General features: G+C 37.5%; 1 protein-coding gene across 2 annotated transcripts; it reads right to left on the reverse strand.

Annotated features, from left to right (window-relative positions):
• Nucleotides 1-791: 791 nt before the first annotated feature.
• Nucleotides 792-12881, reverse strand: LOC127503909 (EGF-containing fibulin-like extracellular matrix protein 2). 2 transcript variants are annotated; one of them, XM_051878120.1, is made up of 11 exons: nucleotides 12147-12881; nucleotides 9656-9899; nucleotides 9388-9436; nucleotides 8011-8223; nucleotides 7760-7882; nucleotides 7468-7584; nucleotides 5102-5221; nucleotides 4238-4357; nucleotides 3584-3710; nucleotides 3286-3481; nucleotides 792-1618 (listed from the first exon to the last, which is right to left on the reverse strand). In XM_051878120.1, the coding sequence occupies exons 2-11, from the start codon at nucleotides 9743-9745 to the stop codon at nucleotides 1457-1459; spliced, it is 1317 nt and encodes a 438-aa protein (XP_051734080.1). In that variant the 5' UTR covers nucleotides 9746-9899; nucleotides 12147-12881; the 3' UTR covers nucleotides 792-1456. The 2 variants fall into 2 exon arrangements, with proteins under 2 accessions (XP_051734080.1, XP_051734081.1); XM_051878121.1 differs by having other exon boundaries at nucleotides 9656-9943.
• Between the last annotated feature and the right edge of the window lie 77 nt (nucleotides 12882-12958).

The following is a 12958-nucleotide window of genomic DNA, read 5'->3' on the forward strand; positions in this document are numbered from 1 at the left end:
ATCACACCTACATCCATCTGCTGCACTACCCACAAGCCCTCTGTGCCAAAACTGACCATCAATGAGCTCATCATTTCCCTGCTGGAGTTACACTAGGCTAAATTCACACTTATCATTTGACAATACACTACATGCCGTTATAATTAACACACAGATCCTTTCACACACATAGCAGTAATAAATCAGACGCTGACTCAAATAGATCTTCCTACTCGTTTCGCCATTGTTCCAAAACAAGTGTGAGATGACCAGTCCATTGATGAAATTATGTTAATGAGTGGCCTGCAAAAACACAACTAATTTGAGCCATTCTGTTACTTTTTATCCATTAACCTATTCAGCTGTTCTGCCTTACGTTTTGTCTATTATGTACAGAAAATTTGTACCAAAACTACAGAACAACTTCAAAGTGTGAACAACTTTAAATCTTGTAAATAGAGGAATTTTAAAATGAAAAAATATATATTGATATTAGGTGCAGTAGTTTTAAAGTACAGTAGACTTAAAATAACCTATAAATGTGAGATTTATTTTAGGCTACAGGTTTGTGAACTTTGACCCTTAAAACGTGACTGTAATAATGGTTCTTTCAGCTAATAGCAAAAAGGTCAAATTCACCATGTGTTCACCAGTGTTACACTGTCACCATGTGGAGACACCTGAGTAATACATTTCATTTACTTACCTTCAGCACTCACAATCAAGAGAAACTTAACCGAATTATTAGTATGTACACAAAATGGGATATTTTCAGTCTACAGACAAGAAAGAAAAAGATCACAAAAAACAAAGATATTTAATGTGTTTACTTTTTACTTTAACAATGTAATATTGCAAAGAAAAATGATTTTTGTATCAAGGAGTCTAATTGAGGAAACACAAGCAGGAGAAGTGAATTCAATAAGCATTAGAAAAACTGCAACAATATACTTAAGAAAGGTTTCACAAATTATTTACATAGAAATGTGTTCTCCTCATGTTTCATTCAAGGCCCAGAGAGACCTGATTGCCTTTAGTTTGTGTTTTTTATACAGTATTACACTCGATCAGTGTAATTACAAAGGTTCTTTGTAATGTGTGTTATATGTAGGATAGATATAATTATACTGTAAATATCTATTGTGGGACTTTGTTAGCAAAACTAGTACTAGTAAGAAATTATATCTCAATGTATCTTTTTGAAATATCTGGAGCTGATATGTGTGTGTGCTTGTATGCTGCATGTATGTGTGAGAATGAGTCCACGGTGACAAAGTGAGAGGAATGAATGTTCAGATACTTTAGCACTTCCCAGAATAGGCCCGCAGTCACAGGCCAAAGTCAGCCACAAAAAAAGACTGGTGAGTTCTGGAATTGTGTTCCCAATTTTTAACACATGAAAGTAGAAATAAACTGAATTAAAAATTCTTCTGTCGTTCAGTGTTTTTCCTATGTTTATCCCTCCATTTCTCTCTCCTCAGAAAGCATGAGGTCCAACATAAACGGAGAGACGAAGAACAGAGCTGGTCTGGTAGTTCATGAGAGGATTGACAGACACCATCTCCAAATCGAGGACGTACTCCTTCGGTCCAGTAACTGCTCGGGCCAAAACCAACATGGCACTGATGTTGTTGATTTGCTGGGAATGAGAGATGACAAAAATGAAAGTCAGACCACATTGAAAAATTAAATTATGAAATAAACTGAAAGTTTTAGAAATTTTAAAGCCTAAAACAAAGAAAAATGATGAAATAATAAGACAAAATAGATTCTGGGGCCGTATTCACAAAACATCTTAAGGCTAAAAGTAGCTCCTAAATCGCCGATTTAGGAGAAACTCTTAAAAATAATGGGTGTGTCAGTCCTAATTTTAGGAGTCCTAAATTTTTGCTCTAAGAGTATTTCACAAAGCATTTTAGCACTAAAACTAGCTCCTAAATCTGTGAAACGCTAGGAGTAGTCAAGAGGACTCCTAAATCACTAATCCTAATCCACCCAAAGACACTGTACACCATTGAGGCAATAGCGATAGAGCCTTAGGTGCTGAACTTTTTCTTCATAAATGCAATACATTTTGATTTATAGATCTGAATCTACGATGAGGCACCAAAAATAAATCTTTAACAAATAAACAAATATTGTCCGATTACCTGTGGCAGTGGTTTTCATGAGTTCACACTTACAAATGATTGAATAGAGTAATAAAATATATAATAAGCGTATTTGGTGTACTGTCCAAGGGGATCGAGGGCTCCGAGCTTGGAATTTAGCCCAAACCCAAAGTTCTCCCCATATCCCCAGCCAAGAGTGAGGGACGGGGTGGCGGAGGGATGCAGAAAACTGTCAATGTAACTATAGGCAAGTCGGCTCTCGTCTGTGTATTTATTCCTCTTCTCGTGCTGATTAGAAAGACCATTTGAATGTGTTCCTCCCAAACTTTGTTCATAAAACATAATTTGTCACTTGTCGCCCTTACTCTTAGCTTAAGACTTCTCTCTATTCCTTAGTAAAAGTTGGTCTCAGCAGCTTTGTGAATAGGTTTTAAGAGAAAACTCTTAGCTAAGAACTTTTACTCCTATTTAGGAGAACTCTTAGTGGTAAGATGAAATGTTTTGTGAATACGGCCCCAGAACTATTTTAGGTCACTAATCAATATAAACAAATATGTGACAATGATCATGTATTAATAATATAATAAAATCTTATAAAAATAATAGTAATAATAATAATAATAATAAAAATATTACTGGCTCCAATGTTTTGAATGGTATATTATATTATATTAGCTTTCTATTCATCAAAGAATCAAAATAATAATAATATTGATAATCCACAAAATTGTCTACACGGTTTCCACAAAAATATTAAGCAGCACAACTGTTTTCAATATTGCTAATAATAATAATAAATGTTTCTTGAGCATCAAATCAGCATATTAGAATGATTTCTGAAGGATCATGTGACACTGAAGACTGGAGTAATGATGCTGAAAATTCAGCTTTGCCATCACAGGAATAAATTACATTTTAAAATATATTCAAATAGAAAACAGTTATTTTAATTTGTAATATTTCATAATATTACTGATTTTATGGTATTTTTGATTTAAAAAAAAAATGCAGCTTTGGTGAGCAAAAGAGACTTCTTTCAAAAATATTCAAACATTTTGCCAACCCCAAATTTTTGAACGGTAATGTAATATAATAAAAAGAACAAAAAAGAGATGTTTTTTTCCACTCTAACTCACACATTATGTAACTTAAGTTATGAAACTGATGTCTAAAGGGCATTGCGTCTCTGACTAACCCGTATGTAGAATTCTCCATTTTCGTCTCCAGAACGAATGCGGAAGGAGTTGTTGGCTCCAGGATAGACGCTGGTAGCCTGGATCTGGAAGATGTCTGAGGGAACTGAGCGTTCAGAGGTGATGCTCATATATCGATGCACAATGGAGAAAGGCATGTCACGACACTCTGACTTCACCACTGGACATACACAACGACTGGACAGAATGAAAAGAAATAATGGAAAAGGGTGTTAAACACCGAAAAGTGCCAAAATATGACTCAGATTCAATTATAGGTTGTCTTTAAAAATGGCTCACTTCTCTGAGACCTGGGTGTAGGGGTCCTGGCAGCGGTTGTAGTCCACGCACTGATGCCCACCATGGATGTTCACACAGACCTGTCTCTCCCCACACAGATGAGTGCCTGTCTCACACTCATTCACATCTACACACAGAATTATTATGACAAACTGAAACCAAGGGGGATGTAAGTGAACACTGTTTCTAAACTCCCAGAAACGCTTTGTTTGTAGTCTTGAGTTTTCTTCTGCGAATGTGCACGTAACTATATTCCTCATTTAAATAATTTCCATCCAAGGAGTTTGCAAAATAAAGGGTTGAGTTGCATTGGTACTGTGTTGAAACTCATCGTTATGGTAAGGAACGTGACTTCCCAAATATGCTCAAAGCGGTTGACCAATCACAACACACTGGTCCAGCTGACCAATCAGAGCACATTGCACTTTTCAGAAGGATGCTCTGTTTAGTTCCTGTTTCTTCAAAGAAACAGGAACTAAACAGAGCATTACTGACAGACTGGAAAGAGAGGTGCTGCAACAATGCAAAATATGTGGAAAAGAATGTGTTTTTTGACCATTCAAGCATGAAAACTTATTCTAGTAGACCCCAAAAAACAAAATCAAGACTTTGTAAAAGCATAATATGTCCGCTTTAAATATGGGGAACACTTACCCTGACAGAGTCGTGATCCAAGTAGCTCGTAACCATCCGGACAAACACAGGAAAAAGCTCCAGGCTCATTCACACACTGAAACTGGCAAAGGAAACTGGAATAGCTGCACTCATCAATATCTGGGAGCAGAGAAAGAAAATCAGTCACTTTCAGTCTATCATCAATTGGACAAAAAATATTGCGCTAATAGAGTGGTGCAGGTACTATTACATCACTTTGTAGGCCAAAACGCGGAAGCGAGTTAGCATTTTAGCACTTCCGGTTCCATCGCCCCGAGGTCAATGGGTTTTTTGAATGGGATTTTGGTTAAATGGCTGAAATAAGGTCTGTGATGAACACACGTTTTATTCTACGACATAACATACATCAGCATTACCCCACTCATGGCTTTTTAAAGCTGTTATGTGCCTTGAAAAAAGGCGGTTGCTAACAAGTGGCTAAATGGGACTACATAGGCAGTAGGGATATTAACCGTCATCATGCCGAAAAGGTAAGCTCACGCTGCTTTTACAGCCTCATTTTGCTCATAATTGTGCTTTTATAAACTAGTCTAACTCAATCGTTCTGGGAAAATGTTTTTCGATAAAAACTGAAAGATTTTTAGGAAGCTTAGTGTAGTTTCTTTATACCCTTATATTTTTACTTCAGGCGAATGCATTCAAAAGTTATGTTCATCTGTGAAAATTATCTTGATGGACAAAACGTGTAAGTATCAAAAACCTTTGTTGATCACAGAGCTTGTTTTTTGCGATAATCCAAAAATCCTATTGGGTTTTTTGTCGAGGGAACCAGTGTGATGCTAACTGCCGGTTGGCATACCAAGTGATGTCATACCTGCACCACTCTATGTCATGTGCACTAACCATTGCATGAGTATCCATCAGGTCCCAGGTCATAGCCCTGATCACAGCGACACAGGAATGTGCCATAACTGTTGTAACACCTTTGCTGACAAGGTGCTCCCATCTCACACTCATTTACATCTGACAACAAACAACAGAGATGTTAGAAGCATACGCGTTTTTTCCACCTTAAAGGGAACCCCTGGTGTTAAGACTTGTATGGCTTAATATATCATAAATGATGTCTCTTAGTCAAATATGTAGTAGAAAACCCATGAAAGATTTACGTTATTTAAAAAATCCATGACATATTTGGACAATGGGCGGCGCCATTTTGTTTGCGTTCTATGTCGGTGACGTCAAATGGTTGCACTCACTGCTCTACTGACACCATCATATTGCTATTTTTAATGGAACACAACTCGGAATATAATAAATGATGCCACATTGTGCAGCTTTTGGTTGTAATTTTCAGTCGATGAGCCACAAGAGAAGCGATGTACGTCTTTACTGCTTTACTAGAGATAAGTGAGTCTTTGTTCTCTTCACTTTAGCCCTGATGACTGAGGCTTTGTATCTGTATGTTTTGGTGCAATGGTAATCTAGTAAAGCATACAGGTCATAATATCCGCGGGGTTCCTTTTAAAACCTGATCAGCCTTTTCAATTTGAGCCAGAACGCAAAATTAGTGAGGACGAAAACATCGAAGACGTGCAAAGTCTCTGTGGCTATTCGAACTACTGTTGTATGATTGACATGTTAAAATCGTCTGATCACCTGAATGCATTACACAGTTAAACATGTTGAGAAGATGCTACTATTTTATGCGATCACAGATATCTCGTGCATCACAGCGCACGCAAGCTTTGAAGCAGTCTGTCTCAATCGAGATGTGTTACAGGCTTACCTTCGTCAGTCTCCATGACAGGCGAGGCATTTGGTTAAAGCATACACTTATATCCATTGGCAGCTGTAAGCTCTTTCAGCTGTGGTCTACTAAAAGCCTCAAAGGCACCAGGGCTTGTGAAGAGAACAAAAACGCGGATCTTTAGGAAGTTTTATTCGTCCACATTCTTCACAACTTCCCATTCTTTTCTCGTCTTATCTCTAGTAAGGCCGTAAAGACTTACATCGCTTCTCTTGTGGCTCATCGACTGAAAATTACAACCAAAAGCTGCACAATGTTGCATCGTATATTATATTCCGAGTTGTGTTGCGTTAAAAATAGCAACATGACAGTGTCAGTAGAGCAGTGAGTGCAACCATTTGACGTCATCGACATAGAACGCAAACAAAACGGTGCCGCCCGTTGTCCAAATCGGTCCAAATATGTCATGGATTTTTTAAATAACATGGGTTTTCTACTACATATTTCAGTAAGAGACATAATTTATGTTATATTGAGCCATACAAGTCTTAAAGGAACACTTTTTTTGAAAATAGGCTCATTTTCCAACTCCCCTAGAGTTAAACAGTTGAGTTTTATCGTTTTCGAATCCATTCAGCCGATCTCCGGGTCTGGCGGTACCACTTTTAGCATAGCTATAGCGTACCATGGCTGCAGCAGGCGCAATGATATTACGCAGCGCCTGTGACCCCCCTGCTTGCACAGGGAGCGTGCCTTGCAACCATGGAGACATTTGTGAGAGACGCTGCGTAATATCATTGCGTCTGCTGCACCCATGGTATGGCAGCAAAGTTCCTTGATCATTACGCCGGAATGAGAGTATAGTTCCTAGCCATATCGGCCTAGAAAATCACAACTTTTCATTTTCCGTCTGTCTTAGTACACAATGTAACTACAGAAGAGTCAAGTTTTAAATAGGAAAAATATCTAAACTCTTTGGTCATTTTTTAACGAGATGCTAACGGTCTAATCAGATTCAATGAACTATGCTAAGCTATGCTAAAAGTGGTACCGCCAGACCCGGAGATCGGCTGAATGGATTCGAAAACGGTAAAACTCAACTGTTTAACTCTAGGGGAGTTGGAAAATGAGCCTATTTTCAAAAAAAGTGGAGCGTTCCTTTAACACCAGGGGTTCCCCTTTAAATCTCATTCATGTTCATTAACATTAAATATATATGGTCTGGACATTAATGATTGATTCTCGCATAACAGATCTTCACTGACATCAAACATGGCATTTTCCTCATACAGAGCTATCATATAAGTGCATATGCACAAATCGTATGAATCTCTTTTTTGATCATTTTATGGAGCCCCATGCCCATTAATTTTCACTGTATGGAAGACATCTCCCTTCTTGTTCCATGAAGGACACAAGCTTGAAACAGTGACAGAAGTTTTACTTTTAAGTAAACTATCTGTTTATGTGAGTAAGAAAATTTAGTTTTTTGAAATATGTATCTAGTTTAAGGACTTACCAACACAGGATCGGTTGTTTCCTGCCAGCTGGAATCCAGGCTCACATTCACAAGAGAAAGATCCCGGCACGTTCACGCAGCGATGCTGACAGTACCTGTACCTGCACTCGTCAATATCTAACAGAAGAGAGGAGACGACACTGTAGACTGTAGAACAGAAGCCTAATCCTATACAAATTAAATTGGCCATGATGATTCTTGACTGCAGATTTCATATAAATCTTGAATTTGTTTCAGTTTCACTCTGTAAAGATAGATCCATATTTTAAAGACAGATAATTTCTTCTCTTACCAACACACTCTATACCAATCTTGCTGTAGCCGTCAGGGCACTGACAGGTGTAGGTACCCACGGTGTTGATGCACTGCTGGCTGGGCTGACAGTCATGCATGTCCAATTCACACTCATCAATGTCTGTCCAATACACACACACACACGCAATCCTCTGAATGATGAAGAGCTCCAGTACACCACACTGATACACATATTCAATATTAAACCATATGAATAGGATTTCCCACATCTGCCCCTAAATGACTCACCTGCACAGGTATCTCCTTGGGCCCTGTAGCCTACGGGACAGGGGTTAAAGGCCTCGCTTGTCCTCACAGGCACACTGGGCTCTGATTGGCTGGAGGGCTCAGGTGCGGTGACCACATAGGCGGAGCGAGGAAGGCACAGGTAACCACCATAGTGATTAAAGCATTTCATCTCTCCCTGACATGCCCCCTGAATAGTATCACACTCGTTTATGTCTAAATAAAATAGAGAACAGAATTTAGGTGTCTCAACAGGTGTTTTGAATGTCCTTTTTATGATTTATTTATTTATTTTTATTGAATGTTAGACATGTGAAACAAATATCAAATGTATAGGCTTTACAGCAGTTCAAATTTGTATCTTTCAGTTATCTTTAACTCTTTAGCAACTGAAACAACTTGTTGTTGATGTTGTTTCTTAAATGGATAGTTCACCCAAATATGAAAATTCTGTCATCATTTACTTTTTCCAAACCTAAATTAATTTCTTCCGTGGAACATAAAATAAGTTTTTTTTATTGGAAGCCAATGGTGACCAAAACCATTTGGTTACCAACATTCTTCAAAAATATTTTATTTTGAGTTCCTCAGAAGAGAGAAAGTCATACCGGTTAGAAACGACATAAGGGAAAGTAAATGATGCCAGAATTTTTGTTTTCGGATGAAATACTGTATCCCTTTAAGAGAGTCAAACATAAAATAACCATAAAGACCTTAGAATTGTCTTTGTGTATATGAAATTTACCAAATAAAATCATAAAACCGTGTTTACTGCTATATTTTGGTCATTTGTATCAGAGTCTCTCCCTTGGAAAATCTCTGATTTGTATGTCTATGCAATATAACTAACCAATCAGAAGATATTTGATGAGACGTGAAGTGGGATTTAGACCAATCAGATTTCACAATGGGCGGGGTTATCATGAGTCGCAGAAATAAGAACCAACCAAATGACAATGTTCTTTTATCTTGTCATAGATTTTTTTTTGAGTCAACCCTATTAGGGTCTATCCTAACATGGTTAGGTTTTATCTGGCATATTAACATAAAAAAAACATTACATAATTTAGCTGTGCACTTATATAAAGCAGGGTTTTGGACCAATGTGATTTTGAAGTGGGCGGGGCCACCCTGCTCAGTTTTACATCTGAGTACAGCCATACTCTTTGGTACAGCTTCTTTTTATTGTGTCACGTCTGCTCAGGACATTTTAACATTCAAAGACGTATGTATTTTAATATTCAAAGATGCAGCCAGACGCAGGGGTAGGACAGACGGATTTTGCATGTGACATTTAACCAACAAGATAATTAGAAGAGAAATGCATCACTTTCTCATCATCTCTCTCTCTCTTTCTCTGGCACATGACCTTCCACCCACCTCGACAGAGTTGAGTCTGCACGTCCCACTCATAGCCATCTGTACACTCCTGGCAGAGAAAACACACTTTATGTGTTATCTTTAATCATTAGCAGTCTCACTCAAACACTTATTGACAGGAACATGACTTCTAATGCAAACTGATGTCTGATAGCATACAATATCACACTATATATGGGAAGTTATGTAGGAAGGCAGAGAGAAATTTACATGTTTAAGCATGAAGAGGATGGTGGAAGGAACATGGAGAAATTGTCAGATTACTTACTGTGTAAGAGTCACGTTCAGCAGGAGACTGACAGATTGTAGCAGGAAGAACAAACAGACCCACACAAAGTAGCACATATGTGGTTTTCATAGTTACAGGGTACAGGACACTCTCACTGCCACACACACAGCTGGATGGATGAACAAATGTAGAGATGTCGTTAAGGCACGCTCTCACTCCAAAGAGACCCAATAAGAGAGATAACAGATGTGCAAGGAGGTCTGTTCAGTTCCCGTCGTCTCCTCTGGGAATACAAGATGGGGGTAGACAGACAGGTGGGGGTGAGACCTTGTAAAAAAGAACAATAAATGTAATTGCAAATAAACATGTTAACAGGAATAGTACAAACATACACATTTGGAAGCAGTGAAAGTGCCTTGTTGAAAAGGCCAGCATTGCTGATCACCTCCAAATGTTTTGGTTTGGAGACTGGTGTGCTGGTGTTACCATTAGGATTGTTAACTAGCTTTACAATTTACAATTGTAGTATAATACAGTTTTTTATGCAATTTATTAAGCTTGGTCAGGGTTATTAACTTATTTTATTTCAGCTAGCAAAGGTAACATTGCTCATTTTCATTTATTTATTTTAACACTGTAAAAAAATATTTTCATGATTTGTTAAAACATTTTTCTTTCTTCTTCAAATCAACTTAGATAATTAATGTAGTTCAGATAACTTAATATTGTGAGTTTCTGTTGATTAAATCAATCGCCTTCATTGTATTAACTCAAATTTTTAATTTCAATGAACTCAAAATTTTAAGGCAACTTACTTTAAGTTAAACCAACAATTCTTTTTTACAGTGAACTTGATGTACTAAAATAACTAAAACTGAAATAATAATTAATAACCAACACTACTCTATATAGACATTAAAAATGACAAAAACACAACAAAATTACTAAAACTTTAAAATGAAAATGAAAAAAAAAAAATGTATATACATAAAAATTATAATAGTATCTTTATGATACTAAAATAACACTGATCTAGGTTAATATTAATATAATGCTTTATTCCTGCTTGCATAATGCATTTCATGCATTCATAATGCATTAATATTGTTCATTTATATGTGAAACATTAAAATTTATTAGCATATGTAGAAATTAACATTAATCTAGATTAATAAATGTTGCAAAAGTACTGTTCGTTGTTAGTTCATGATACCTAATGCATTAACAAATATTAACCAAATAAACCTTATTGCAAGTGTTTACATTGTCCAGCAGCTACAACAATACAAACTTGTCTGAACCAGCATGAAAATTCATAGAAATGATCTTTTTATCTGAGTGAGATTAGGTTACATTATTATGACTAGAAGTCTTGATCAAATATTACTCCATGGCATATACGATACTGTAAGTTATAAATGTGAGTTTGTGATTTTGATCTTGCTAGCTAGGCAGTTTTTGGAATCAAGACAAGTTGGTGCATATAATCAGATATTGCATGACAGACTTCCCATTCCTCGCATTCAGTGATGTGGAGATAGCTTTTCATGCCTTCATCTCATCCTGACTACTGTACACAAAAAGAATAGTAATATTAACTGGGTTCAATCAAGTCAAAAATAATATTTATTCACAGACCTGAACACATTCATTTATGCCAGCAAAACTAATAAATGGTTTAAATCCGGTAGAAATAGCTCATTGAGAAAACAACTGCATATTGGTACTTTTTATAGCACTCTTAACATGGGACTTTATATTGCCCAAAATGCTGCTGATAGGACAGTATCTCGCCTGTTCTGGCCTCTCTAAACTTGTTACACTACAGTAAAGAATTTATTATAAGGCTTTATTTGTTTTTATAGCTGTAAATACTTCATCTTATCTCTCTGAATTCAGCCATCATTATTCCTCTAGGACTCTCAAATCATCTGACAAACTACTTCTGCCTACACTCACGTTTCAGTATTAAAGATGATCTTTTCCTTTAGCTCCGATTTTTTTTTTTAGCTTTTGTTGCTTTATCTTATAACATTAAATGCATTCTAACATCTTAATTACTCTTGTACATCACTTGTTTTACTTGACTTTCCATTGATTTCTAGAGACTTGCTTCACTGTTTGTTCTGGAACAGTCGAGTTGGCCTGCCTAAGAGGCAGAAACATGGCCAGTGTCTGAACTCTGCAGGATATGACTACATAGGCAATTCCATGCACTCAGATCCGTGCAAAAACAAGCCATTAGCCTTGCCTGTAACCCTCAACTATAACCATTTCAATTCAAACTGTCACATCTGGAAAACCACTGACTAATTTCCTGTCACTCATTACATTATTAAACATTTCATCATAGTAGAAGTTGCAAGAAAAGAATGAGCTGGAATGATAAGTGCATTTTCTCATGAATGCATCATAAAATGCCTTTCTCTCCATGCATGCCTGAATAATCTCCCTTAGATTACTTACTTCTATGCTCAACTTTAAACATTGCAAATGCACAGGAGTCAAATACAGATGGTTTGAAACTCACTTCACTTGATCTGTCCGGCAGAAGTCGTGTTGTTCTTCTATCTCTGTGCCTATGGAGTCTCTCCCTCAGCATTTAGTGAATGTTTTTGACCACAGACAGGACCCGGGCCGTGACAGCTGTGTATTATGAATGTGAGGAAAGGTGCAATGCTATTGAAAGAAGCTTAGGACGGCCCACTTTTTCCCCTCCACCCACTCCAGTACAGCCCCTGCATCTCTGACACCCTTCACCCTCCTGCCTCGTTTTTCCTCCAGCCCCCTCCTAGTTTCCAGACCAAATCCAAAATCTAGTTTTGTCCGCTGGCAAAACAATCCACCTGGGTTTTATTAGGCAAATCCTGTGCAATTCATAGGCCTTAATTACTTCCCATTTTTAATACACTTTGCCTTGTTAACTTTCATTCTGATCAAACTCGCTTCTGTCTGACACTGCTGGATATTTACTGGGGGATGTCAAAAAGGAATGCAGACACAAATTAACAGGCCAAAAAAAGGCAAGGTCTCCCAATTTAACTGTAACACACTACTCGGTGCCAGGAACATCATGTGTCTTCATTAAGACAATGGCTTTGATGGAAACAACAGAGATAGCCTACTTTCAGAAACAGCAGGAGTGCCAGGGAAAGTTCCCATGAGGACTTTTCTGCAGAAATTCAGAGGAAATTTCCGTGACCATTTGTAAGGGGTGACAGCTGTCCCAGCTCTGGCCTTTTATAAGGTAGTAAAAGTGTCTCCACATCCATCCACTCCAGAGCTGACCAACCCCCTGCTGATGACCCACACCCGCTGGGCACACAAACAGGTAGATACTAT

This window comes from Ctenopharyngodon idella, chromosome 21 (assembly GCF_019924925.1).
Source record: "Ctenopharyngodon idella isolate HZGC_01 chromosome 21, HZGC01, whole genome shotgun sequence".
Classification (NCBI taxonomy): Eukaryota; Metazoa; Chordata; class Actinopteri; order Cypriniformes; family Xenocyprididae; genus Ctenopharyngodon; species Ctenopharyngodon idella.